This window comes from Meles meles, chromosome 1 (genome assembly GCF_922984935.1).
Source record: "Meles meles chromosome 1, mMelMel3.1 paternal haplotype, whole genome shotgun sequence".
NCBI lineage: Eukaryota > Metazoa > Chordata > Mammalia > Carnivora > Mustelidae > Meles > Meles meles.
Genome location: NC_060066.1, coordinates 203,712,866 through 203,740,803, shown reverse-complemented (window position 1 = coordinate 203,740,803; position 27,938 = coordinate 203,712,866). Strand labels below are relative to the sequence as shown.

The window sequence follows — 27,938 nt, the reverse complement described above, 5'->3', positions numbered from 1 at the left end:
AAAGTCCCCCAGAGAAAATGGAACAGAATATAGACTTATCGTAAGGAAACTGCTAACACAGTATTGGAGGCTTGGTAAGTACAAAATCGGCAGAGCAGGCCAGTGGGCTGAACACCCAGGGAAGAGTCACAGCTGAGTTCAAAGGCTGTCCATGGCAGAATTCCTTTTTGCTTGGAGGAGGTCAGTCTTTGTTCTATGAAGGCCTTCAACTGATTAGACGAGGCCCACCCAAAGTATGGAGGACAGTGGGCTTTAACCCAGGAGTCCATTGATTTAAATGTCAATCTCATCCAAAAAGCAGAAATATCCAGCATAATGTTTAACTAAATACCTGGGCACCATAGCCCAGCTCAGTTTTCACGTAAACTTTAACCATCACAACAAGGTTAACAGTGGCTGTTACAATGTATACATGGCTGAATCATTCATTCTGTATTTGTCATTGTTCTAAACAATTACGTGACTTAACTCACTCAGTCGTCACGACAATCTGCGTGCGTGTGTGCACGTGTGTACGTGTATTATTACCCAGCTCACAGTGAAACAGACAGATCAGAGAAATTGCACAATTTTCTGGAGGCAGAGCCGGGATTTGAACCCACCCGACTCCAGAGTTCTCGTACCTCCAGTCCACATTCCCAAACCTCAGTGCTCGCCCTTCCCTGCATCACACCGAGGCCCCCGCACTCGTGACATCAAGGACACGGGAGCAACATACATCCCACGCATCAGCCTTTGTCTGGAGAAGCTGGCCCCCCAGCCCCCACCAGAAAGACCAGTAATCTAAATAACAAGCATTCATGAGGGTGTCTGCAGAGAGAAGCCCACTGCCACCTCACAGTGTCACATTCGTGGAACCAGGACCATCTCCAGCACCTCCCCCCAGGTGACGGCCCTGGCTTCTCCCAGCAGCCATGAGGAACTTGGAAGGAAGCAGAACTACGCCCTGTCCCAGCAGCATGCCCACCAGACTGCAGGCCACAGTGTACAACCACGGTGCTTGGGGGGACAGTCCCACAGGGCACCCATGCCAGCTGTCCTCAGCGAAGGACCAGGGCCCTTAAAAACTGTCCTCTGAAGTCACCCCTTATCGGTCCCCTGCCCCCTGCGATCCAATTCAATGTCCCCCAATGCAATCCAATTCTGAGTGTCTCCCACCTGGCTCTGTCGAAGAACGGGCCTCCTGGGGGCTAGTCCACATAGGGCCACCTCCGTGCCAGGGAGGGAAGGTTCTACAGGGCCATCCTCAGCCTGGGCTAGATGGGAACCCAAGGCTAGTTCTTGGGGCTGGGAGAAGATGGGAGCAGTCTCCCCAGGCCTGTTCTACCACAGCTGGCAGGGGCCAAGCTCCTGCAGGAAGCCCTGGGCGCACACGGGCGGTGAGCCGTGAGCCGACGGCAAGCTGAGTTGGCATGAAGGCCCCCCAGGGTTTTATGAAACCACAGCCCAAACAGGAAAGCCCACCAAATCCTGTACCTCGACAGAGAGCCTCTGCTAGCCCCCCGAGCCCAAACACACACCAGAGACTGCCAGGAGTCTTGTGGGCCTCCAGAGAACATGGGCACCCTGGACAAAGGCACAGGGGTGTCTAAGGCACCAGATCAGGCCCAGGTACCCGCTGGCCCAGGTGGGCATGAGCCAACCGCTGGGGAGGAAGGTGGGCAGCCCAGACCAGGGAGGGTCAGGCAAGCTGGTGGCCCCATGCCCTGCAGCCACCCTGGATCACAGTTAATCCTGGAGCCCTGGAGGAGCCAAGGCCAAGGCCAGGAGTCTCTGTGGATGCTCAGGTTCACCAAGGAGCCCAGAGCTGCCCCTGGTCCCTAAGGGATCCTGGAAGGCACTCTACTGCCATTCCCCAGGTGCCCGAGCCACTGGGGCACAGTGCAGAGAAAGAAGACAGGCAGAGAACCTGCCAGATAATATCTCCAGGACAGCCGTGACAGAAGGGGCAGCAGCCCTGTTCCCCTCCAGCAGGTCTCAAATCAGCTGGCACCTGCTCCTGAGGGGTGTGGGACAGGCCAGGATAAAGCCCAGTTGGGGCAAGGGGGCAGTCTCGGCCCTGGAGAGGGGGCCGTCCCACGGGGAGCAGGTCGAAGGGGCCGGAGCGGGGCGAGGGCTCTGAGATGGGTTGTCCGGACAGACAGGTGGACAGACAGCAGAGGCACTGGGTGGGGCTCACTGCATGTAGGCGTAGCGCCAATCCCCCAGGGGTTCGTGGGTCTCCTTGATGACCTGGGGCGACGTCCAGCGCAGCACGTAGTGAGGCCCCCCTGGCTTGTCATTGGTTCCTGTGGGAAAGACAGCTCTGCTTGCCTCCGAAAAGATACGGCAGCCCCAGGCAGAAGGGAAAGGGAGTGGGTAGATCTGACCGACTAACCGGGCACCAGCAATGGCAATAAGCAGCTCAGCAGAAACTAAACGTGTCCACGAGGCCAGGGCTCCTGAGCGAGGCCAGGAGAGGCAGGACCCATGCCCTGCCTGCAAGGGGGTGTCTGGGAGTACCGTAAAGAACGCACTCCACTGGGAGTCAGGAGCTCTGGGCCTGGCCCTGGCTCTGCACCAAGACAGCTGGGATCTAGCGTGAGCCACCGCCCCACTCTGAACCTCAGTTTCCCCATTTGTAAACAGAACAGACTTGCACTGAAGTGACCTGGGGCATGGTGGTAAAAAGGCGTGGGTCCTGGAACCAAAATGCCAGCTCCACCACTTCCCAGCCAGGTGCCCTTGAGCAAGTCGCTTCACCTCCTGGTGCCTCAGTTTACCCCTCTGTCAAATGGGAAGAACTGCCTTCCTTAGCTCCAGCCCACAGTGTTTGTATTACTCTTAACACTCTTGACGTGAGGGCTGAAGAGTCTCCTGACAGAACTCGCCCCCCCCCTTTGCAGAGGAGGGACGCACTCACCAGAGGCTCGGGCCCCCCCAAAGGGCTGCTGGCCCACCACCGAGCCAGTGGACTTGTCGTTGATGTAGAAATTGCCGGCTGTGTTCCTCAGCAACTTTGTGGCCTCCTGAACAACATCCCTGCACGGCAGGAGAGCGGTCAGAGGGGAGCCGGATCACCTGCCCCCCCGCCCCAGGTCTGACCGCCACCAGCCAGCCCAGCCCGCAGTGGCTCCCAGCTGACGGGGACCAGCCCAGCCTATACCAGCTGCCCAGATGACGGGATCTAGCCACGGGGCTCTAGACCCCTCGGGCAGGGTCTGAGAGCCTCTGAGCCCCCCTGTTCTGGGAAGTGGTTAGCACGCCTCCCTCACAGGGCTGCCGCAGGAGCTGAACGGGCAGGAGAGGGTCCTGCTGCGGGCACTCAGGGAGTGGCCCATCTGGGTCCCATTTTCCTGTCCCCTCCTCTGCCCCGGGGAGCTGGAGACACCCCCCAAGACCCCCGCTGCCCCCAGGTCCCAATCTCATCTCCACGCTCTCAGATGCAGACGGGGCAGCAGCTAGGGCATGGAGGAAGGGAAAGCCAAGGGTTTAGCATCATGGCCTCCAGGCTCAAAGGCAGCCTCGGCAGGATAAGCAGGGTCCCCTGGCCCAATCCGTTCTTCTGCTCTGCGGCATGGGTCAATGACCTTGCTGAGTGGGGGCCAGGGGAGCTGGTCAAAAGCTGGGATGCCACGGCCCCACCCCTTAGAGATCTAGTTTCCGTGGCCAAAATGGGACCCCAGAATGTGCATCTCAGTAAAGAGCCCGGGTGCCCATGTCCCGGTGCTTGGGAGGCCTGCCTGCTTGCCGGCTGGGACTGAAGTGAGGGGAAGGAACGGCATTAGGACTAGGATCCTCATCCAGGAGGATGGTCGAGGGACAGGATGGGGCAGGACACCAGGCCAAGAGCAGAAGGGCGGTGGCCACTCACTTATCCTGGGCGAACACTGCCCCCGTGAGGCCGTAGCTGGTGGTGCTGTCGACCAGCCGCAACGTCTCCTTGTACTCTTCATCCGGGTAGACGTAGACGGTCAGCACGGGCCCGAAGATCTCCTGACACAGAAGCCCAGGATCAGACCCCTCCCTGGACCTGAGCCTCCCAAGTCCCAAGTCCCAAGGCCTCCCAGTCCCCGTGCTCTGGTCTCCACCTCTCCTCCGTCTCCCCGGCCTCGGGTCACAGCTCAGCACCTGTAAGAAGGGCCAGGTGCCTCCCGCTGCTGGGCTCCCTCCAGAGAGCAATACACCAGTTCCTGCCCCGCCGACCCCATCCCAACCTGGCAGGAGGTCCCATACTTCCCCACGCCAGCCAAACCCACACCCTGGCAGGACGCAGCACAGGCAGTCCGGCAATACCACTGTCCTCTGGCCCCTGCACGGCCACATCCTGGGCAAGTGCTTTCACCCCTCGGAGCCTCAGTTTCTCATCTGTAAGATGGGTATATCACCTCTCCTCTCAGTCCAGGGCCCAGCTGTGGCCGGCCCAGAGTTAAGATGGGGACTGTGGCCTCGTGGAAGTGCTAAGACGCCGCCAGGCTCCGTAGCATCAAAGACAGAGCCCTGGATTTGGGGTCAGGAGGCCAGAAAGCCAGGCCTGGCTCTGTTCTCACTGGGAGGGAGACACCCCCTTTCCAGAACCTCACACTCCAGCTGTGGATCTGGGTAGCATCACAAGCGGGAAGCCACACACAAGGATCCCGCGTGCGCTGAGCTCGGGGGAGAGACTGTGGTCTGTGCCCCCGGCTGCCTGCCCCACTCACTTCCTTCATGATGGGTTCCTGAGGGTCCTGGCTCTCAACGATGCAGGGCTCCACGAAGTAGCCCACGGAGTCGTCACACTTGCCCCCTGCCAGGATGCTGAGGCTGGGGGAGGAGCGGGCGTGCTCCAGCCATTTCTTGATGCGGCTGAAGGACTGCGGAAGGTGGGGAGGAAGGGAGGTCACGGACTGGCCAGGAGGCCGTGCCCAGCAGCAGGGCCCCCAACACGCTCACCCCAGCACATCTGTCCCTGAAGGGCCCAAATTCTGGCATGGGGGGATGGGGAGAGGGCCAAGCCAGGGTCCAGCCGAGGCATGGCAGAAACCAGGGCAGACAAGCATGCGTGTCTGTGTCTGTGTGTGTGTGGACCACAATTACACTTACAGAAACACAACACACACAAGAGTGTACACATGGGCGTGGCCACGAGTCTTCATGCTGAAGCACCTGTGTATGGGCACGCCCGTGTTACACACACACACATGTATGAATGCAGACGACATCCATCTGTATACATACGGACACACGTGAACACACATATGCACATGTGTAGTGTATCATGTATGTGGGTGTGTCTGCTCGGCCGCTGACCCAGGTGCCTCCTACGCACCGAGCCCGTCTGTGTTCGTGGACACGCATGCACCCAAGTGTGTGGGCGCAGGCTGTGGTCCCACAGGTCTGTCTGAGCACACGTGTGGACCCGCACTCAGCAGGGGCTGGCTGAACCTGGCCGCAGGGCGCGCAGGGAGCAAGCTGTCTGCTTACGGATGTTTCTGCAGGTTTCAAAGCTCGGGGTTCGGGCGTCTGTGCGGCCATCGGACTGCCTTGCCTGAGGCCGTGGGGCTGGGTGACCCCCTGTCAAGGCCCCCACATCTCCTCCTCCCTCTCCCACCCGGGCCAGGGTCTGCCCCCACCGAACACCTGCTTCTTGCTCGTACCTTGGCATCGATCACGGCTGAGAAGAAGGTCCCAAAATCCTCTGTTGGCTAGAGGAGGGGAGGCCCCAGAGGAGCTCGAGTGAGTCAGAGTGAGTCACCATAGGCCCAAGACAAAGGGAGTCCCTTCTCTGCACACCCCAGCCCCGCCTCCCCACCCCCCACCAGCATCCAATCCCATCAACCTCCCACTGGGCTGCGGCAGGGAGGACGCCACTCACGTCGCCCACTTTGATCCTGCCGTGCTCCTCCAGCAGCCGCCCTTTGATCTGTGGCCACAGCGACCTGGGCACGTAGAGGCGGGAGCAGGCCGAGCACTTCTGGCCGCCATACTCGAAGGCCGAGCGCAGGGTCCCGCTCACCACGCTGTCCACGTCGGCAGAGCGGTGCACGAAGTGGAAGTTCTTCCCGCCACACTCTGCAGAGGAGGGGGGTGTGAGGGGAGCTGGCTCCCCGGCCGGCCTGCCATCCCACCTGGGCACAGGTGCGTGCAGCCGAACCCCGGGTCATGGCTGGACAGCGCCCCGGAAGCCAGGGAGCCAGACCCATCTCCCACCCCACAGCTGGGGAACCAAGGCTGGGGCAGGGGTGTGCCCACCATCAAGGCAGAAGGACCAGGATCCGAGCCTCGCAGGAGCCAATCCATTCCCAGAAGCACACACAGTTTTCTTGGCACCTTCCCAACCCCCAGGCCGGTGAGAGGAGAGGGCAGGGCTCCACTCCACGCTGGCTTCCAGGGCTGGTCCCTCTTCCCTACTCATGGGAGCTACCCAAACCCCCCTCCCCCACCCGTTTTCTCAGCCCCTGGGCCCTGGTTCCTCCCTCCCTGAAACAGGAGTGACCAGCAGTTCCCTGACCAGCAGCTCCCAGTCACAAAGCACGAATCACCTGCCAAGCTCTGCTCAAAACACTTCCTGCTTTGTCTCAGGAAAGCATCACAGCAACCCTCTTATCCCCATTTTAAAGACAAAAAAATTGAGTGCCTGGCTGGCTCAGTCCGGAAGAGTACACAACTCTTGATCTCTGGGTCATGAGGTCGAGCCCCACATTGGGCGCAGAAATTACTTAAATAAAAACTTAAGGAAAAAAAAAAACAAAACTGGGTGCCTGGGTGGCTCCGTGGGTCAAGCCTCTGCCTTCAGTCCAGGTCATGATCCCAGAGTCCTGGGATCGAGGCCCGCATCGGGCTCTCTGCTCAGCAGGGAGCCTGCTTCCCCCTCTCTCTTTGCCTGCTTCTCTGCCTACCTGTGATCTCTGTCTATCAAATAAATCAATAAAATCTTAAAAAAATAAATGAGACACAGAGAGATTAAGTCTGGAGGCTGGGAGGTGGCAGAGAAGTGGTGGTCTCCCTTCCTTGGGTCACAGCAGGAAGGGGGCAGGGAACAGAAACCCAGACCCAGCACACTGTTCCCACCTTGTGAAGGGTGGATTGGGGTGAGATGCCACCCTTCCTTGAACCCCCAGCAGAGCGCCCACCAGCTCAGGAGTGGGTCCAGTTTCCCCGTGGGCCCCACTTCATCCACTGGAGCAGGAATGCTGAACCACCAGTCCCTGCTCTGTGGCTGCTGTGCTGTGGGACCCTGGACAGCCCCCTTTCAAGGGCTCAACCCTTTCCCCCAAAAAATCCTGGTCCATGGGAACCTCCACAAAAATGGGGTTCTGTGAGCCAGAGAGTCTGGGAAACACGTATCAGTCCTGACTCCTAAAGAAACATCATACCTTTAAAAGCATTTAAAGGCTCTGAGAAGTCCTGCAGAGAAGGACTCTGTTTTGCTTCAACACAGAAATCTCCTCAACCATGTAGGTGTTTCTTTGTGGGAACATTCGTAGTATTGCTGTATGCTCCAGCCATACTGAGCTCTCGGGCCCCTGTCCTGCTGGCCCCCTGCCTTCCTATGCCACCTACACTGGCCTCATTCCCACTCCCTGGTCTCCGAACCAGCAGGTCCCTCTGCCTTGATCTCAGTAAGTAGCCGCTGCCAGACACACGTAGCCATTTACGTTCACACTAATTTAAATGAAGCAGAACAAGCCGTTCACTTCCTTGGTCATACCAGGCACCTGTCAAGTGCTCGACAGGCACCCGTGGGCCCCACCCAGACTGCACGGACACAGCACTTTCCCATCACCGTACTAAGCTCTACCGCACGGCGCTGGGACCCGAGACAGCTCAGCCTCCCCAGATCTTTGTGAGGCTGGCTTCCTCTCTCGGTCCAGGTCTCAGCTCAAAGGCTCCTTCCTTGAAGAGGACCACCCCTCTGGCCACCACACCCAGCCCCAGGGACTCTGCACACCGCCTCTCTCTCCGTGGATTCTGCCCATCACTGTGTGCCCACGATCTACCTGCCGGCATGGAACACGAGCTCCTGAGGGCTGGCTCTGTGTCTCTTGCCCTCACAGCACCCCTGGTGTCCAGAGTGCCTACTAGCTCCTTAGCGTTTCATCTGCTGAACGACAAATGAATGAACTGCACATTCGAGGGCACAGGCCCCAGGATCCAGCAGAGCTGAGGCTCCGCCCCTAAGGCCCCTCCCTGCTCAGCTCCTCCAGGGCTGCCCCCCAACCCCGCCATGGGGGCATCACGTCTTCCTCCTTCATGTGTCAGGGAGGGGTGCCCGGGTGCCACAGGGAGGGCACCGGGGAGAGGGACCCTCACCTCCAGCCAGGCGTGGGAAAGTGCGGAACCGGTCCAGGTTCTGGGCCACCTGCTTCCACAGGTGTTTGAAGGTGCTGAAAGCGGAGGACAGGGCAAGGATTAGGAAGTGAGGCTCAGGCCCCTGGGACAGTGAGGGTCCTGGGGAGTGGGGAGAAGGCCCTACTAGAGGAAGGGGCCCCAAAGCCCAGCAGGTGGGGGCAGGGGTCAGAGTGAGGGTTGGACAGGGGAACGGAGTAGGCAGGGGCAGCTGGCAGACTACATTCGGGGCCCATGGTGGGGAGCAAAGGTAGGCTTGGCCGCAAGATGAGGCCGACAAGGCCAGGGGCCCCGATTCCGACACTCATGGCCAAGACACCTCGCACTCATCACTCAACCTCAAATGGTGCCGCTCCTCGCGGACCTGGAGAGAACGTTCCCACCTGGCAGCGCTGCTCTGCGGTGGCTCCAGCGGGAGTCAAGTGCCTCGGTCAGTGCCAGACACGCTGCAGGTGCCCGGCGGGGGACAGACACGGCCACGGAGAGTGGCGCCCCCAGCCCGGCGCCCCGGCTCCAGAGGCCAAACCAAGGAGGGTCCTGGGAGACGGAGCGCAGGCCCCCACCTCCTCCCCAAGCTCCAAGTGTGACCAACCTCAGCACCACAAAACAATAAAAATGCTAATCACCAGGCAGCCTGCAACACAGTAGCTAATACTAATTTATGACTTTCCTACCTTTACACCCGTCGCTCATCAGAGCATGGCAAATGGGGGCCAGGCCTGCTCCGCCCGCTAACAGGCAGGGACCTGTGGGGCCCACGCTGGCAGAGGGGGCCTTTTTGGAAAACAGTCCTCCTCAGCAATTTTAATGCTGCCATCATGCCCGGCAAAGCCTGGGAAGGGGGGGGGGGTGTAGGAGGGCCTGAGGCCGGGCAAGGGAGACAAAGCCACTGCAGGTGTCCCCAGGATCACCAGGAAGGACCCCCTAGTGCAGACCCTGACATCTCCACTCTGGTGACCCTTGGGCACCTCCCCACACTCAAAGTGACCAGCATGGGACTTGTCATGTCCACCCACGCCTTCCAGAAGCCCCTCCGCCCAGCCCCTGGACTTTCCCACGGACCCCCCCATGCATCCACTGATCCAATCCCATGGACACACAATCGCACCTCCCTGCCACCTGCTCACCTGAACCCAATCCCACCATCCCTACCCTGTTTCAGTCCTCTGCTGTCCCCTCCTGGACAGGGATGGCCTCCTCACTGGTGTCCTGCTCTGGCCATTGGGGACTTATGCACAGAGAAGCTAGAACCATCATCTGGGACAGAGGCTGCAAAGGCAGGGCCCCAGCGGGGCCAGACTAGGAAAAAAATGACCATGTATGCAGAGGCCCCGGGCCTGCTGAGGCTGGCAGGGATCGGAGAGCTCTAAACCCCCACACCTCCAGCCAGGGGTGCCCCATGGACACACAGGCCCAGATCGGCAGGTTCTCAAAAGCAGCCTGAAATCTCGGAAAGATTTCTGCATGAAGCCGTCCCAACTGTACGAGGTTGGTCCATCTCAGTTAGGGGTCAGAGAAGACAAGGCCACTTGCCAGGTCCAGCTACAGAGCTACTACCCACCACCTGCAGATTCTGCTTGAAAAGAAGCTGCTTCATGCACACCCTGGGGGAAAACCTTCCGTGGCTCCCAATCACCTTTGGGATAAGGTCTAGACACCTCTGCGGGCTCACAGGGCCTTACAGTCATGGGACTCAACCCTCTGAGAATCAGGACTTGCCCACGTGTTCACCGGACGTATATACCTGCTCGTTACCAAATAAACGATTGAACCTTTCCTGTGCCCACGCTTCCCGCGACCCCAGCACCCCACACTCCAGCCCCACGGAACTACCACCGGCTCCCCGAGCACGGGAGCTTTAGCCTTGAGGCCTTGCACATGCTGTTCCCTCTCCCACAGCACTCTCCCTACCCCCTCTTTGCTTGGCTATCACCTCTGCCTATATACCACCTCCTCCAAGAAGCCTTCCTGCTTCCTCCAATTCATTCCAAGCTCCCTTGTTCCCTTCCCAGACACAGAGGTGGCATCAAAATCAGCACCACCAAACTCCTGTAGTCTGCTTCCAGCCCGTGACGTTCTTCCTCTCTGATCATTCACTGGAACCTCACAATCGCCTTGCGAGGTAGGGACCATGTTCCTCTTGAACAGGTCAAGAAATGAAAGCTCAGAGAGGTGAAGCGGGCCACCCAAGTCCACACAGCGAGTCCGTAGGTATGATCTGTGCCTGACCTCCGGCTCCCAGATCACCTGGTGAACGGCCCCATGCCCCCGGCCCGCCATGCCCCGGGGACTTACGGCACGCTGCCCGTGAAGTTGATACCGCAGAGGTGCTCCGAGCTGGTGACCGTGTCGCCAAACGTGGGTCCGTCAGCGGGCACAAACTGGATGATGTTGGGGGGCAGGCCCGCCTCCCGGAGGATGCGGTAGACGGCATAGCTGGCCAGCATGGCGGTGTCGCTGGGCTTCCACAGGACCACATTGCCCTGTCCGGGAGGCATGGCAATGACTCACAAGGCAGGGGTCACCACCCAACGGCCCCTCCATCCTGAAGCATGGCTCTCCCTCACGTGGAGCCACCAGGCCCCCTGGTAGGCCAAGATGTCCCCACGGTTCCAGGTGTCGGGCACGGTGTTCCAAAAAACCTCGCCAGTGAGACCACTCCCTGCCCCCACTGTTCCCTCACTCTGGCCAAGGTACCCTTCTTCTGGAAGCCTGTACCGACGGGTCCTGCCAGCACCCCTCGGGCAGGTCTGTTCTGGGTGTTTCCACGTTGCTGGGTGCTCACTGGGCGTGGTGGGCAAGTGCTCACAGAACTGTCTCCGCCCGTGTCCTGGCTGAGGACACGGGGGCACCTGGGTGTGTGCGTCTCTCGTGCCAGATGCATGAGGACAGCCCTGGGCAGGAGCAGCCTCGAGACCAGCCAGCTGCCCCATGTGGGGCCCAGGCCCCTGCCACCTGCCAGCCTTCCTCCTTTGCCCCACGAGCCACCCAGACCCTCCAAGAGCATGACCGTATCACCTTCTCCCTGACAAGGGCAGGGGAGCCAGGGACTTGGAAGCTAAGACCGAATCTTTACTGTGTGGTCATTTCTTAGACTTGACAGGTGACTTGTAGGGCACCCAGTAGGCATGGAAAGGGATACGCCATCACCGCCAACCTTCCCTGAAGCCTGTACCAGGCCAGACATGTCCCACGTGTGTGTCCCACACATGTTCCCCACAACCCTGTACTCTGGGCTCTCCTACTAGATTTCTACTTTAAGGAGGAAGAAACCATCTCAGACAAGTTAGGGGGCTTGCCTGGGGATTCCCAAATCAGTCTCGGATCCCAAAGCCTTTCCAGGGGCCCGCACGGCTTCCACCTTCTGGGCGTCTCCCCACAGCTGGGGCTGGGCCACTGCTGTCTGCGAAGGCAGGGAGGAGAGCTGCCCACCCGCCCAGCCCCATCTCACCATCCAGGTCATCGTCTCACCATCAAGGCCGGCGCCCCCGCCAGGTTGCCGCCGATCGCCGTGAAGTTAAAGGGGGAGATGGCCGCCACGAAGCCCTGGGGGAGAGGGAGGTGGTGAGGAACCTTGGCCTCCTCCAGCAGGTTCCTGCCCGCCCCACCGCCTGTGGGTACCTCCAGGCCCCGGTACACGACGCTGTTGGTGCTGGGCGGCACGCTGAGGGGCTGCTGGCCCTCTAGCTCCATGGCAAACTTGGCATTGAACCGGAAGAAGTCGATGAGCTCTGCCGCCGCGTCGATCTCCGCCTGTATCACCGTCTTCCCCTGCGTACAGGACCGCCGGAGGGTCAGCGTCGACCGATGTGCCTCCTGTCACCCCTTTTCCAACACCGACTGTGCACCCACGGTGCTGGTGGCTCTGTTCCCCCCTGGGGGAGCAGGTGCCTTCACTGGGAGCACTTGGAACAAGCAGCAGGAGGCCCGACAGCGGCCAACATTTCCTTCGCTGCCTGTTCCTCCCGACAGACAGAGGGTCCGGGGGAGACCTCTGGGCTGCAAGAACGGGGCTTCTCCGGATCAGGGCAGCCCCTCCTTGGCACACGGTCACTGGCAATAGTCACTCTGCTTGGGACCTGGAACCACAGCAGCTAAGACGCCCTGCCCAGCTCTGTGAGGTCACCACGCTTCCGAGAAGCTCCTGAGACTTTAGTCCAATAAGGCACCTTAATCTGGCCACCAAGTGTGTGTGGCTCACTGGGGACACTGCGGAGCCCACAACCACCACAGAGGCTGCTGAGAACCAGGAGACAGACCCTTAGCTAGTAAGGAGCTGTCATACCACCTCTGTGCAGCAGAGGGGGCTCTCAGCACAGGATGGGGAAAGCCTGGCCTGAGGGGGCTACCCAGGAGCCTAAGTCTTCCTCTTGGGGACAGTGATATTAACCCTCTCCCCCCCAAGCTCCCTTCCCCACTTGGAGCTGCTGTTGCCTCTCCCTGGCTCCCCATGCACGCAGTCGGAAAACATCCCTCAGGACCTAGGACGGCAGGAAGACATGCTGTGAGCCCGCGAAGAGGGAGAACGGCTAACTCCATTACTTCCCCCCAAAAGCTTGTTAAGAGGTGATACGCACACAGGAACTCATTGTACCCAACAGGACCTGAGCTGTAACGGACAAACGAACAGCACGCTACGGGAGCGCAGAAGCGGGACGAATGCTTTCAGACAGAGAACATTCTGGAAGGCTCACAGAGGAGGTGATGTCTGGGCAGGAGCTCGAAGGAAGAGTTCACAGGACAGAGAAGAGAGGGAACATGCCAGGCAGGGCCGCTGGGGAGAGGCAGGGAGAAGGGATGCCTGGTGTTCAGGAAATCTTGCTAAATCCAGACTAGTGACCTCACGGGCAGAGCACCCAGCAAGCTGAACGTGGGCCAGAAACAGAGGGCCCTGAGCACAGGACTTGGACATGACTGTCAGGGACAGAGAGACCCCGGCGGTGTGTGAGCCTCTGCTAGAGGTGTCAGAAAGGCCCGTCAGAGGGCTGCAGAGGGCTGACTAAGCCTAGAGGCTGCACGGGGTCTCGGAACATCTCTCTGTCTCCAGCACAGAAGCAGCCCAGCTCAAGGCTACTGTATTGGATCGCGCGTGACCACAGCCTCCCACCCCACCCCGACTGTGCCCATGGGCACCTCACCTGTCCCACCATGGTCTTGGCAAGGACCTCTGCCCGGCGCGGCCCGCTGAGCATGTCTGCCGCCTTCAGGAAGATCTGGGCCCGGTCTGCGACGGGCTTCAGGTCCCACTCTTTCCTGGCGGCCAACGCAGCCTCAATGGCCATGTTGAGTACACCCTAATGAAGAGGAATAGGTTCAGGGCTGTCTCCCACAGCAGGAAGGGCCCCAGGGGAACTGGCAAGGGAGACTGGAGGTCTCCACGCAGGGACCCATGGCTCCCTTAGCCTCAGCCCCCCCCCCCCCCCCCCGTCCCACATACACAGTAGCAAACACAGTGTCCCACCGGCCAGCCCACCCTAGGCTCTGGGCCTTTCCTGCGGCCATCTGGAGGTCTGAGGGACCTGCCAGGAAGGTCTGCATGCCAGGGACTTGGCTGCAAGTCCCTCAGCTGATAAGCTAGCTCTGCTTTCTCTTGTGGTCTCCTTAGGACCTCACTGTCTTCCCAGGGCCCCCAAACCCACCAGCCAGAGCCTCCAGCCCTCAAGGTCAGGTGCACAGAACCATAGCCTGAGACTTCCAACCTGACACCAGCATGCCCTCGCTGCCCCATGAGGCCAGCTCCTAGACCCCCTGCCACAGGGCACCCCAACCCCTCCAACTGCCCCCCATGATGCCAACCCTCTACCTTCCCATCCTTGGTGTTTCCAATGTCCGTGACTCAGCCTTGCAGAATCTACGCCCCTTGGAAACCAGGCTGCCTCACGGCCATAGGCATGTCAGGGAATGTCAGCCCCGGCCCACGCGGCTCTCATTTGGCTCGAATGAACCCCAGGCGGCCCCCGGGCTGTGAAAGACTCCACCCACCACAGCCACCGAGGGAAGCAGACACTGAGGCCCGCCTCCAGGCCAGCAGCCAGGAAGGCAACAGAGGGCCAGCACCCCAACTCGAAGTCGCCAGGGTCTTACCTTGTCTGCACAGCAGAACTTGGCCACCTTGTGTCCATGGTTGAAGGGCTGCCAGATGAGAGGAGAGCGAGGTCACTGCCCAGCTGGGAGATGCCAGGACAGGTGGGGACGCGGCCGGGCACAGAGCTCACCTTCCAGGCAACAGTTCTCAGCACCCTCGCCCTCTCCCCTCTAATCCCCACATCTGTCTTTCTGACTAAGGGTTACAGAGCACCTGCGGTTTGGTGAGTAAGTCCATCCCTGCTCTGGAAGGTTCACGGTCCCGGAGAAAGGCATGGACCACACAGTCTTTCAGGGAAAGTGTGGACTTCGTGGCCAGAGAGACAACTCTGCTACCTACTAGCTGGAGGCCGGAGTAAAGTGGGTTCCCCTTTCCACGTCTCCCTCTGTGGGAAATGGGGACCCCCCCCCCACAGCATGGGGAGTAGGGCCAAGTGGGTTCACAGGTGAAAACGCCACCAGAGCAGGTGTGGCTCGCGGCGGGGGCTCAGGCTCCTGGACAGGAGCACTGTCCCCTGTGAGGTCCCACAGGAAGCGTGGGACCGTTCAGGATTTCTGCCGTCCCCCCGAGTGCCTAGGGGACAGACCAACCGCTTCTCTAGCCCCTGGCATGGGACCCAGATATACTCGTCGAAAAGACCCTCCGCAAACATTTATAAACAGAACCCAGCAGTGCCAGACGCTAGCGTGAGCAACAAGACAGGGAGAAATTTCCCTTCTTTCCACCACACTTCAACACTTTTGCCCCACAGCAGTCTGCCAACGGGCTGTTGGCGGCTTTCCTTTCTAACACGGCAGCCACAAGCCATGTGCCTGCTGACATCTCAACCCCATTCCCCGGCCACACCTGTCACATTCCACGGGCTGGACGGCCACGCATGGCCCATGGCCGCGGTCGTGAGACAGCGTGCAGATACTGGTCATCGGAACTGCAGAAAGTTCTATTGGGCGGTGCTGGTCTAGGGTTCAGGAGGAAGTGGCCCTTTGCCCCTCATTCCAACCACCAGCAGAGTCACCTGTATCCGGTCCTCCCGGACGCCAGCAGCCCGTCCCAGCCACTGCCTCCCATGTTCCCCCCAGTTCCCAAGTGGGAACCAGAGGTCAGTGAGGCACCACAGGCCATGAGAATGGAAGTGCCCGCCCAAAGGGTTATCAGAATCCTAGCTGGCAGATGGCACAGCACTGAGGGGCCGGGTGACCTGCGTGGTCCAGGGCTGTGCTCCCAGGGCTCCGGGTGTCGTGCCCTCTGGTCGCCGACCCAGCAGTGGGCGCTCTGGCCTGCATGGAGTGACAGTGTGTAAAAGGCAGCCTCTAGGCATGAGCTGAGACTCAGGCAGTGTTTGTTCTTCTGACGCCCTCGGGAGCAATTTCTCTCCAGGTCCCCCACGGGGAAGGGCTGTACTTCTCCCAAGGTGCAGCTGGAATTTATTTCGAGAACACTCTGACCAGTGTGAGTGACGTGCTGGCTTCCCTGCGGTCACCAGGAGGCATCGAGGCAAGTCCAGGCTGTCTCCTGCACCCAGGGCTCCGCGGTTCTCGTTCCGTGACCAGGGGGCCACAGCGAGACGACCCCACTGCACTGTGAATTACTATGCCGCTTCCAAATCCTCTCCAGAAAACGCACCAGACTCAACACCAACGGGGTGTGGTTCTGGAGAACCAGGATTAATCATCCCTATTCCAGATCTAACTGTACCGCCTTAGCTGGGTCATTCAGTGTCTCTGAGCCTGTCCCTTGATCTCCAAAATGGGCAGCTAAGTCCCTGCTCTTCCTCCCTCAAAAAGAAGTGGCAAGGACGGAGAGAGGAGACCCTGCAGATGGGGCGGGGCCTCTCAGATGTGTCTGTAGAAGGAGTGTGGCTCCAGCTGGAGGGCTTCTAGGAGGCGACACCTCGCTGGACAACGGGCCCATGCCCTGGGGGCCCGCCTGCGAGGAGGTTATCTTCCGGGAGAGCAGCAATTCCAAAATAGAGGGCAGGGCTTTGGAGACTGATTCTCTGGAAGGATTATCTTCAATTCTGCATTCTGCCCTTTCTCCCTACCCTCTAGGTGGCCAATGGGTCCACCTTTCTAAAGAGATTGCAAAGCCAGGGGCTATCACCGTTTTAACTCCCTCTTGACTCGTGTGAAGTCAGCATCTTTCATGACAAGACCCCTAAGACTACTTTTGGAAGTTTTATACCGGCGCACAGAATTCAAGATCAGGGAACAGACTATAAACTCTGTGGGCAGAGAGTCCCGTGTGATCTGCTGCCCGAGACATGGGACCCCAGGTTCGGAGAGAAACCGAGCCCCACCGCCCACAGGACTCACCGACACCTGGTACCGCACATCTGATGTCCACACCTCTTCGTCCCCCACCACACATGGAACGGCTTCCGTCCGGCCCTTCAGGTCTTTCAAGGCCTGCAGAGGAGACAACTGGGGGGTTGGGTATTTCCTCCCCGCTCTCTGCCCCACCTAAAAACCCCGGGGCAGAGCCTGCAAACACAGGTCCCCCCCACCTGGCGGGAACAGAAATACCAAAGGGACGGGCTCTGAGGCCAGAGAGCATCCGCTCTGTTCAGGGCAGTAGCAGGACTCGGCCCCCCTCCACCGTCACTTCCTGTCCTGGCGGAGGGGAGGTCAGTGCTGCCGGGCCCTCGCATTATAAACAGAAGAGAAAACCCCGCATCTGAAATGTACATGACATCTCACGATTTTTAAAATGCTGACAATCAATGGGACAATGTTTGTAAGCAGAAAGCAAATGTCTGTGGGCTTACTGCCCCTAACCTGGAGAGAGCCCCAAAAGTGGTCCGGACCCCAAAGTGGCCCAGCTTGCCACCCGCCCCCCTTGCTGCCTCCAGCCTCTCCCATCCTCCAGACACATGGCCATCCCTGATCTGGTCTCCTTCCAAGGCTGGAGGCAGGCACATCAGGGGGTGAGGGCTGTAGGCACAGAGAGGCATCCTGGGGGGGGCTGCTGGAGGCTGTCCTCACGCCACCCCCTACTCCCACTGCGTGCCCCTGCCCCCACTGGCCATTACCTTTTGTAGTGCATCTCGCTCGGGGCTGCCCCGCGTGAATGCCAAGACCGGCTCGTTGGCCACTTTCGGGGAGGACGACGTGTGTTTCCACCACAGCCTGGGGTCCAAGGCGGGGAACAGAGGCAGACAGATCAGTGGTGGCCGCCACCAGACCCGGCCCCTCTATCTCCAGTGAGGGAGGGGGATGTTCTGGGTTGGCCCAGAATCCTGACATCAAGAGCAAATATAGAACTGGGGGGCAAGAACTAGCCCTGGGGTCCAAAATCCAAGTTCCAGGCCCAGACCTGCCCCTGTGCATCCTCAGGCGCCTGCAACCTGCCTAGTCTGGGCCGGTTTCTATATCTACTAAGTGAGAACCATCCTACAAACCCACAAGGCCGTTTGAAGCTTAAGTTCAGTCAACACAAAACCACTTCTAAGTGTTTTGCACATGGAGAGACAGTGGACTCTCCCGTTCCTTCCCCACCATGCAGCCCTTATCCCCAAAGGCCCCAAGTGACTTCTTTCTCTGGGCTGAAGGCAGCCTGTTCCAGAGCTCAGCTCATCAGAATGGGACCCGGCTGGGATTCCCCTGGCACCAAGAGCTGAGCTCCCAGTGGGCAGAAACATCCAAGATGTGGGCCAGGACCTTGGAGGAGTGCCCTGAACTCAGCTTGCAGCCATGGGGAGGGTGGCTGTCGGGGTTCAGGGTCTGATGCCACGGTCCTGAGTTGCAAGAACTCGTCATCCTGAAGACTTTGTTCGGTCTTGAACCTTAGAACCTCACTAACGGGTGGGTCCTCCAGGCCTCTGTGTCACTTGGGCAGTGAGTGCTGGGGGGGCACTTTTTATTCCTTCTCCCTGAGAAGGGGTCTGGAGGCTCACGGACCCAGTCTGGAAGGTCTGGAGAAGGACAGGAAAGCAGGGGCCACGAGGACTGGTCCTCCTTTCATTCTAGAAGGTTCCTGGGTATCTGTTATGCCTGACGCTGCCGTAGACAGGGGGGACAGAGCAGTGACCGTGACACCAAGGCCTTGGGCCGCATGGGCTGCAGAATTTCTTTCCCCTCGGTGCCCCGGGCTTCTAGGACACGCTGCTTCGAAGAATGAGGAGGTGCACCAGCAGTGAGGGCAGCCAAGCAAGGTTAATGACACGATAGCAAAGAGATGACACAAAGCTCCGGAGGAGGGAGGGGACTGAGAGGGTTACCACCAGTTTCTAAGTCTAGAGGTTTTTACCCGCCTGCCGGCAGGGTGGCGGTTTCAATATGATTAACACTCCCTGAGCCTATCATTCAATCAGTTTCCTCTCTACCTACCTATCACGGGTGGGAAAGGATGGAGGGCCCCATCAGGATGGTGTAAAATCCTTTTAAGGGTGGTTTCCTCCTAGGATGGGAGGGCCCCTCCGGTTCCTACCTGCCTTTCTTCCAACTACCCTCATCCCAAGCAGCTGACCTCCAGCGCGGACCACCGCAAAGCAATAAAACACAGTGAGGACAGGGTGTGAGAGAACAAGTAAGGGGAAGGGCAGGGCTGCTCCAGCCAAGGTGATCAGGGAGGGCCTCTCAGGGGAGGTGTCCTCTCCCAGCACCATCTGGGATCTCAGAACTGGGAAGAGCATTCTAGGCACAAAGGAGAGCAAGTACAAAGGCCCAGAGCAGGAAGCCTGACAGGAAGAGCTGAGAGGTCCCTGGGCGGTCCCGGAGGGAAGGGGGCAGGGCTGGGTTGCCCAAGATTTTGCCTAACAGCTCTAAGTGAGGTAGGCCTTCTCCCTCCTCCCCCACCCCACCTCCCGGGCAGCACCCACCCCATCCCAGGAGGCGGGTCACATTCCTTAGGCCCCACCCATCCCCTAACCCAGGCTAGAAATGCAGGGCTAGGCCAGCCTCCCACCAGCCCTTCCCTTGGGTTACTCTCAAGAGCCGGGGAGACAATCACACAAAGCTACAGGTTTATCCCGTAAATTCAAGTCCACACCGCAACCCCCAACCTCGAGTGGGGGAGGAACAGAGCCTCCACACCAGTCAGGAAAGCGGGGGTGGCGTGTACCCCCAGGGGCCCTCTGGAAGTTTCCAGCAGCAGCACACCACCAGCAAGCAGTCAATCAGCTATAGCCAGGAGGGGGCCCGCCGAGGACGGGTGTGGGCTGGGAGCCTGGACCCCGCTCGCCGGGCATGCAGAAAACCCAGCTCCGTTAGCAGACAGCTAAGGGACCAAAACCCCCACGGGCTCGGAGACATCAGCCCACTATGAGAAACTCGGCAGGTCTCAGATTCCCCACCTGAAAAATGGGGGCAGTCCGTGTGCCCTTCAGGGGCATTGTGAGGTTAAAAGTGCTCGCCTTTCGTCACCCCTTGGGCTCTGTACTTCTAAGAATACTGTCTTAGAGGAGTCTCACAGATGTGTACGTATGTATGTATACATATGTATACAAACACACACCCAGAATGTTACCGCACCAGGCCAGGTGTTCAAGAGCAAAATGGTTCTCAGACACCCCCCAGGTCACAACAATTGGGCCGGCCTGGGCACTCACCAGACAGTGCTGGAATAAACTTAGCACCACATTCCACCCAGCCTAAAATGCAGCAGCTGCCAGGGAACCCCGTTCCCTTCCAGGCAGTGTCAGAAGCAGAAATCCTGCATTCTCTCTCTACCTTCCCCAGGGCCGAGGCCCACTGTGACCACAGGATCATCACACTCCCTGCTGGCTTCCCCTCTGCCTGGAAAGTCTCCAAGCCCCAGCCCAGCTGCTCATCAGTCTGAATGTGGGGAACAGAATTCAGAGATGAGCCTGAGTCAAATCTGAAGCCAAAAATAACCCGAGGACACCTGACAAAACCAAACCCCCCCACCACCTTTTGTTTTGGCTCATGGGCCATCTGGAATGAGCATGAGCACTCTTCCCTTGGCTCTGGAGAGGCAGAGAAGAATCACTCACAGAACCTGCAGCCTCTTCGAGGGTCTGCGAGGCCCTTCCAGGCAGGACTCATTCCTTACTCATGCGACATTCATCACACATCTCAAGGGCACAGAGACAGCTTGGATACCACCAGTGAAACCTGCCTACCCAGTGGCTTCTCATCTCTTCTCCAACAAAAAACCCGGAACCCTTCCTGAGGCCTCCAGGCCTATTTCCCATCAGCCTCCCCAGTGCCCACTTTGTCTGCTGCAATCCGGCCACCGGGGGTCTTTCTGGAGTCCCCTCCTCTGCAGACGCCACCCTCTGGCGCCTGGATGGGCCGTGTATCAGGTCATCTCAGAGCCCACGCTCTGGTCATAGCACCACCAACAGGCCAGGCCGTCAGCCACCACCCCCGACCCTGACCCCGCCGCTCCCCCACGGACACCCCACCTGGCCCTCGGGAGCACTGGAGAAATACCTTTTAAAACAAAGAACACCCTGATAAACCTTTTATCAGACTCATCAAGAAAAAAAAAAAGAGGGGGGCAGATAAAAACAATGAACACCCAAAGTGTTGTTGGAACGATACCAGGCCCCCGGGACTGGACTCCCAGGCCAGTGCTCTTCTGCTAACACCTGGGGCTGGATGCAGGTCCCTAGTGCCTGGGGTCAGGGTGTCAAGCACAAGGAGAGGAGGAGAAAGGAAACTACCCTTGCTTCATTCAGCTTCCAGACTTTCCCAGCTGTTATCTGTGACCTGATAAGGCCAATCCTCCTTATCGTCAAGATAAGGGGCGGTGAGCAGAGAGAAAGTGCTGGGGGCCCAGGCAGATCCAGGCCAAGCTTTATTGCCCCAGAACTTTATTGCCCCAGAAATATCAAGGAATACGTATTAAGTGCTTACAACAGGCCTGGCAAGACACACAAGTGATTATCTCCCGAATCCAGCTACGAATGCAGAGAAACGGGCCTGGATTACTATTACTATTATTGATTACTATTACAGATGAGAAAACCGACTTCCAGGATTCTGATGCTCACACACAGCTCCAGGGCACGGCTCCCCGCCCCAGAGCAGCACCCGAACCCAGGGCTTCCTCTCTCACAGGGCAGAAGCACCTGCCGCCTGTCAGAGACCCAACCAAGCAGCAGGGCCGAGGGGACGGGCTCGTCCTCCTCTCCACCCAGCTCGTGTCTCCTCCTTCCCAGCATTTCCCCGCTCACGAGAGAGGAGGGCGGTGGTTTGCTGTTCATGGGCGCTGCTACTCCGTGCCAGGAAAGGAAAGGTGAGAGCAGGGTAGGAAACCCCCAAGGTGGGCAGGTATCTGCCTCCCCCGGGGGGGTGAGCAGGGTCAACCCCAACAGAAAGGGTTCTGCCTCGGCGTCATTAGTGAGGACAATGGGAAGGCACCGGGGGCACCCGAGCTCCACACCTGCCTCCATCATCCCTGTGCTGGCTGGGACCCTCGTGTCTAAATCTTCCTGGTCCAGGGTGATCACTCGGGACAGCCCATGGCTGGGGAGAAGGATCAAAACAATACTCAGAGCAACATTGTTGGGGCACCTGCGTGGCTCTGTCCGTTAAGCAACTGCCTTGGGCTCAGGTCATGACCTTAGTTAGGGTCCTGGGATCGAACCCCAAGTCGGGCTCTCTGCTCAGCAGGGAACCTGCTTCTCCCTCTCCCTCTGCTCCCCCTGCTTATGCTTTACCCCTCTGTCCAATAACGGAGTTAAATTAAAGAAGAAAAAAAAAGCAACATTGTCCAGGAGCAGATACTCTTCGAAGTGGTTTGTGTGTATGAACTCATCTCCTCTCAAGGCAATCCTAGGAGATGGCTACAACTGTCTTTATCGCCTGGGAAAATGAGGCAGGAAGGAGGCTGAAGAGCCTGTCCAGGGCCACAGAGCTGCTAAGAGTGCGGCCAGAATCTCCACCCCACGCTGTCCTCTGTCCCATTCCAACAGCAAGCACCCAGCACCTACTACGTGCCAGGCCAGGGGAGGGTACCAGAGGCAGGGGCTCAGGGAGCACCAGGGACAACCGCAGCCCAAGTGGGGGTTCCGTCAAACTCTGAAGCCAATATTGGGACCACTTCGCGCCACTAGTTACATAATGAGCCCTTGTCACACCATCTCTAACCCTTCAGCTCCGCGGTGGATGGGATTCTCCCCATTATACAGACAGGACAATGAAGGGCCAAAGGAGAGCCACACCACCAAGGCCACAAAGCGCTGGGTGTGGGCTCACCAACGGGGCAGGGGAGAACATTCCAGGCGAGAGGCACTGCCCGGGCTCTGCTAGGAGGACTGAGAGCAGAGTCTATGTCCAGGGAGTGACAGGATGGGCCAGCCCCCTGCCCCCTGCCCAGCACAGTCTGCGCCCATTCCAGGGGCAGGCAGCCTGGGACATGTGTTGGGGAGTTCCAAAATGCTGCAAACGAAGCAGGGAGGTGGGCTGCGAGGAGTGACCCAGGATTCTTGCAGGGGGCAGGACGGTAGCCAATTCCAGCCCACCCACCCTCTAATGGTGGGGGGACCCCTGGCACCCAGCAGCATCTGGTACAAAAGTAATAGAGAAAAATTCGCGATTCATATAAACCTACGATGTGCCTGGGCGACTTCTTTTACTCATTAAATTTATACATAAATATAAATATATATCTTGGTTCTTTCCAACAAGAATGTGCAGAGACATAACTGAGGATAACTTCCGATAAAGTCAATGAAATAGAGAAAAAACCAGGTCAGGGCCCAGAGAAACAGGAGGCAGTCAACTGGGGACCTGGTGTTTACTAGCTTAAAGCCTTAGACAAGTTTTCCTTAATTTTCAAGGGCTTTAGTTGTTTAATCCACGAAATGGGGAACAGTAATGCCTATAAAACTATCACAGGCTGCTAAGAAGCTCAGTAAAATAATCCAAGTCATTAAAAGGTACGAGGCCACGGAGATAGTAAAATGGACAAGTCTACGAAATAAAAGTAAACTACCAAAAAGTGTTTGCAGATGAGCCCATCATTATACTGTTGGGGTTTTTTTTTTAGCGTACATATTTGTGGAAAGTTAAAAGGATATTAATCGAAGTGAGGACAGTGGTTACCTCCGTGTGGTGAGATTCTAGGTCATTTTCATGTTTTTTGCTTTATCTGCACTTTTTCCAATGGACACACGTTAATTAAATAAAAAGAAAACGCATGGGGGTGCCTGGGTGGCTCAGTTGGTTAAGCACCAAACTCTTGATCTCGGCTTTGAGATCGAGCCCCGCACTGGGCACGGAGCCTGCTTGGGATTCTCTCTCCCCCTCCCCACCAATCATCCATGTGCTCGTGCATTCTCTCTCTAAATAAATAAATCTTTTAAAAAGGGGAGGGGAATGCATGATTAAGAGTATTTTTAGGGGTGCCTGGGTAGCTCAGGCTAGGTGAATTGTCCAACTCTTGATTTCAGCCTAGGTCATGATCTCAGGGTTGTAAGGTGGAGCCTGCTTGAGGTTCTCACTTCTTGGGACGCCTGGGCGGCTCAGTCTGTTAAGCTCTTTAGCTCAGGTCGTGATCTCCCCCCACCCTCCCCCCAGTTAATAAATAAAATCTTTAAAAAAAATTCTCTCTCCCTCTGTATCTCCCCCACCCCTTTAATAAATAAATAAATAAAATTGGGGGGCAAAGGTTTTTTTTTTTTTTTTTTTTTTTTAAGATTTTATTTGACAGAGAGAGACAGGGAAAGAGGGAACACAAGCAGGGGGAGCCCGGGAGAGGGAAAAAGCAGGCTTCCCACTGAGCAGGGAGCCCCACACAGGGGCTCAAGCCCAGGACCCCGGGATCATGATCTGAATGACAGCAGATGTTTAATGACTGAACCACCCAGGCACCACCACCTCCCCCGCAAAAAAAAAAAAAAAAAAGTGTTCTTTAAAAAATCAGTTGAGTGGGGCGCCTGGGTGGTTCAGTGGGTTAAGCCTCTGCCTTTGGCTCAGGTCATGATCCCAGTGTCCTGGGATCGAGTCCCACATCCAGCTCTCTGCTTGGTGGGAAGCCTGCTTCCTCCTCTCTCTCTCTCTGCCTGCCTGTCTGCCTACTTGTGATCTCTCTCTGTCAAATCAATAAATAAAATCTTAGAAAAAAAAAATCAGTTGAGATTCCTGGCACTCCAGGCAAAAAGGGAAACACTATGAACATCATCACCCACACCAGGTTCCTCAAAAGAGGTGGTTTTTCCTCAGCATTAGTTCTATGAACAGGACATGGAGAGATGAGATACTATTAAACATGTTCTAAAACTGTTTCTCCACAAATGGCCCAGGAGCATCCTAAATATTAGTTGAATAAACAAAATATGGCCTAACATCAGACCTGTTTTTCTAGAACAACGGCTGTCCTCTAGGAGCAATTTTGGTCTCAGAGACGTTGGGCAGTGTCTGACATTCCTATATGGATGGTCCCAACTGTGGAGTGTTCGTGGCGTCTCGTGGGCAGAGGCCAGGAAAGCTGCCGAACATTCTCCAAGGCCCAGGACAGCCCCTTACACACAGGGTTACCCAGCTCAAAATGTTAACAGTGCCAAGGTTGAGAAACCCTGTCTCGGGCTCTGGGCCAGAGGTAACCTGAGCCTTCAGATCGGGTTGCAAAATGCTTTAGCTCCACTCCCAAGGCTCTGTAATTAAGAGCACGAAGCAGGAGTCTGACTGCGATTTTAGCTCTCCATTGGTCTTAACTGGCAGATCAGTTTCCCATCTGTAAAAACAGGGATAATACAGTGCTTACTAGCACACTGCCAGGTCTATGGTTCTTGATCGCTTGATAGATGTTACTGCTATCGCAAGCTTTTTTTTTTTTTTCTAGAATATGGATTGCTTTCTACCAGGTATTATAGATTTTCATGGCTAAGCTCTCTCCCCTCCACCATTAAATGGAAAACTCTCCAGAAGTCCCCACCCACGTGTAAGTGCCCTGGGTACCCCTCTCTTCCACGGTTTAGCACATGGTACATAGTAGGTGCTCAGTAAATACATGAACTTATGGTCTTCCTCCCCCATGGTCGGGGGTGGGGGTGGGGGCGGAGGGTGATGTCTGAGTCCAGGGAGAAGCTTGCAAAAGAGATTGCCCTGAAAGATATGGCAAGTGTGGTCCCCAGCCTTGGCTTGGGAGAGAAGTCCTTCTCCCCCATGTGCTCTTCCTGCGCCCTTACCTTTCAAGTCCCCACCCACAAAGGACACTCAGAAGTGTTGAAACTGACCCATGCCCAGGGCGCCCCCCCCCCACCATCCCTTAGGAAACTGATTAACTCAGAAAAGGCATAGCTCAGCAGGGAGACAGAGTTGGTCACAGTCCCAGGGGTCAGGCAAACAAAACTCAAACTGGGGGCAGAGGCTGCCCAGCCCTGAAAGAGAGGCCCACAGAAATACCTGCCTGTCAGACTAAGCCTCTCTGGAACAGAGTCTGTGTCCTGCCTACGTCCCTCCACCTTCCAACTAGCGCAGAGGAGCTCTAAGAACATGTCACTGAGGGGCACCTGGGTGGCTCAGTGGGTTAAGCCTCTGCCTTTGGCTCAGATCATGATCTCAGGGTCCTGGGATCGAGTCCCACATCGGGCTCCCTGCTCACTGGGGACCCTGCTTCCCTCTCTCTCTCTGCCTGCCTTTCTGCCTACTTGTGATCTCTTTCAACTCTCTCTGTCAAATAAATAAATAAAATCTTAAAAAAAAAAAAAAAAAAAAACATGTCACTGAGTGGGCAAGGGTCCAGGAACCCAACCCCACCGCTAGGGCATTTGCAGGTCTGATCTACCCCAAAACTACACTTGGCTTCTCCACCTGTAATTCGGAATATCTCCCGCACAGTTTAAAAGAGAGTGATAAACGACTATCTGCCTAATAATAACTGGGTACTAAGGGCCAGGCACTGCTCCATGCACTTCCCGTGCAGAGTCTCTCCCTCAGCGATCACAGTGAGGCACGCATCAAGCACCTTAGCCCAGCGTCCGGCCCATTACAAGCACTCCCTAAGCATTACTCTTCCACTACCGGGAGGAAGGGTCCCTTTTCTACCCAGCACTTAATTTGGAAAAAGGAGAAGAGGAAAGAGGAGTCCCGGTAGAAAGGGGACGGGAGACTCGGGGATTCCCAGAGGCGAGTCTTGAATGTGAGACCGAGGGTCGGGGGCTGAGAAGCGCTGTGCAAAAAATCGAGATGCACTCTGTCGCTGGGTTCCCTGCTAGGAGGAAGACGAGCGCGAAGAAGGTGACTTTCCGAGCGTGGGAGCCAGGAGTGGTCCACCTCGCGGAAGAGACCGGGGGGTGGGTCGCAGCGGGAGGAAGGCCTGGGTGAGGGGCAGAGGGGTAGAGGAGGCAACCCCCGGCGTGGGGAGCCCTCGCGATCGCCGCGGGGATCTGGCAGGGAGGGGCCCCAGGCACCCCCCTCCCGCCCGCCGCAGACCCGGGACGCACTCACCCGGGTTCCCTCCAGGGGCGGGCCAGCAGAGCACGGCGGAGCACTGGCTGGAGCGACTGCATCTCGAACTCGCAGCGGAACTGTTCGCGCACGGTGAGCCCCCGGGTTGCTCACAGACCTTGAGCCCCGGGCGCGGCCAGAAGGCGGAGCCCCGCCCGGAGCGCACGACCTTGGCGGGAGGGAGTTAGCGGATCACGGGCCCGTCTTCCGCATCGGATTCACCCGAAATGCCTCTTGGTTTCCTCTTGGTAATGCGATCACTCTGATTAGAAGGCACTGGAGACGCAAGTGTGCGAACCAGGACAAGGCAGCCCAAAAGGGACGCTTTGGCATTTACACGCTTCCCCCTCGTCTTTTATGGTATGGCCCAGCCGCCCACGGGGAGAGGGGGCGTGAGCCCCCTCGACCAATCAGAATGACACACCGAAGACTGTGGGCCAATCGGGTGGGCGGTCCTGCTGCAGCCTTCTCCCGGGAGGGGCGGAAAGAGCCAATGAGAGAGCCGGAATAGGACAAGTGTAAGGGGCCGCGGAAGGAGGGCTGGTCGGTGAGTCAGGTGCCGTGACCATCCCGGCCTGACGGTTCGGTCTCCCCTTGGCCGGGTGGCCATCAGACTCTTGGACCCCGCGGGGCCACACCGCGGCCAGCCCCTTGCCTCCACCCAGAGGGCTGCAGCCCCTGGGATAAGCCTACAGACCCTGCCTCCAGCTTCCGCCTGGTGGGCACCCACCCACCCCGCACCTCCCGGCCTGGCGCTTAGATAAATCGGCCTGCTTCCTGGCCAGCTAGCACCAGTGAGAGAGAAAACCCAGCCGGTCCATGCTTAGCTTTTCCTTCAAAACCCCAGACCTCGTGAAGAAGAACAGTTGGAAGAGAGGCAGGTCACAGCTGATCGGAGTAAAACAGCCGGCCAACAAGCCCACAAAGCCCCTAGATCTAAATGCCAAATTGGCAACCCTATCCCTTTGGATACCCTTTGGGAGCTTTGTACACTATCATCCAATAAACTTTACGATCGTTCAATAAACCTTGCTTTGCTGCCCACCACTCTGTGTGGTCTACCTCTTCCTTCTTCCAAGCAGCCTGACCAAGAACCAGGGGCACCGGAGGAAAAGAAATCCTGTAACACTCAGAACTGGTTGTCCCTGCGCTCCATGCCTCCACTCTCCACCCCCAAGCCCTGAGTCAAA

The 27,938-nt window shown here is 57.7% G+C and overlaps 1 protein-coding gene across 1 annotated transcript; it reads right to left on the bottom strand.

The window, feature by feature from the left end:
• Window positions 1-18: 18 nt before the first annotated feature.
• ALDH4A1 (aldehyde dehydrogenase 4 family member A1) lies at window positions 19-26,968 on the bottom strand. Its single transcript, XM_046020702.1, has 15 exons — window positions 26,749-26,968; window positions 17,421-17,517; window positions 16,705-16,797; window positions 14,392-14,439; window positions 13,446-13,601; window positions 11,929-12,078; window positions 11,779-11,853; window positions 10,603-10,790; window positions 8,272-8,345; window positions 5,834-6,030; window positions 5,616-5,663; window positions 4,680-4,832; window positions 3,854-3,975; window positions 2,903-3,021; window positions 19-2,288 (listed from the first exon to the last, which is right to left on the bottom strand). The coding sequence occupies exons 1-15, from the start codon at window positions 26,808-26,810 to the stop codon at window positions 2,176-2,178; spliced, it is 1,695 nt and encodes a 564-aa protein (XP_045876658.1). The 5' UTR covers window positions 26,811-26,968; the 3' UTR covers window positions 19-2,175.
• Window positions 26,969-27,938: the final 970 nt, after the last annotated feature.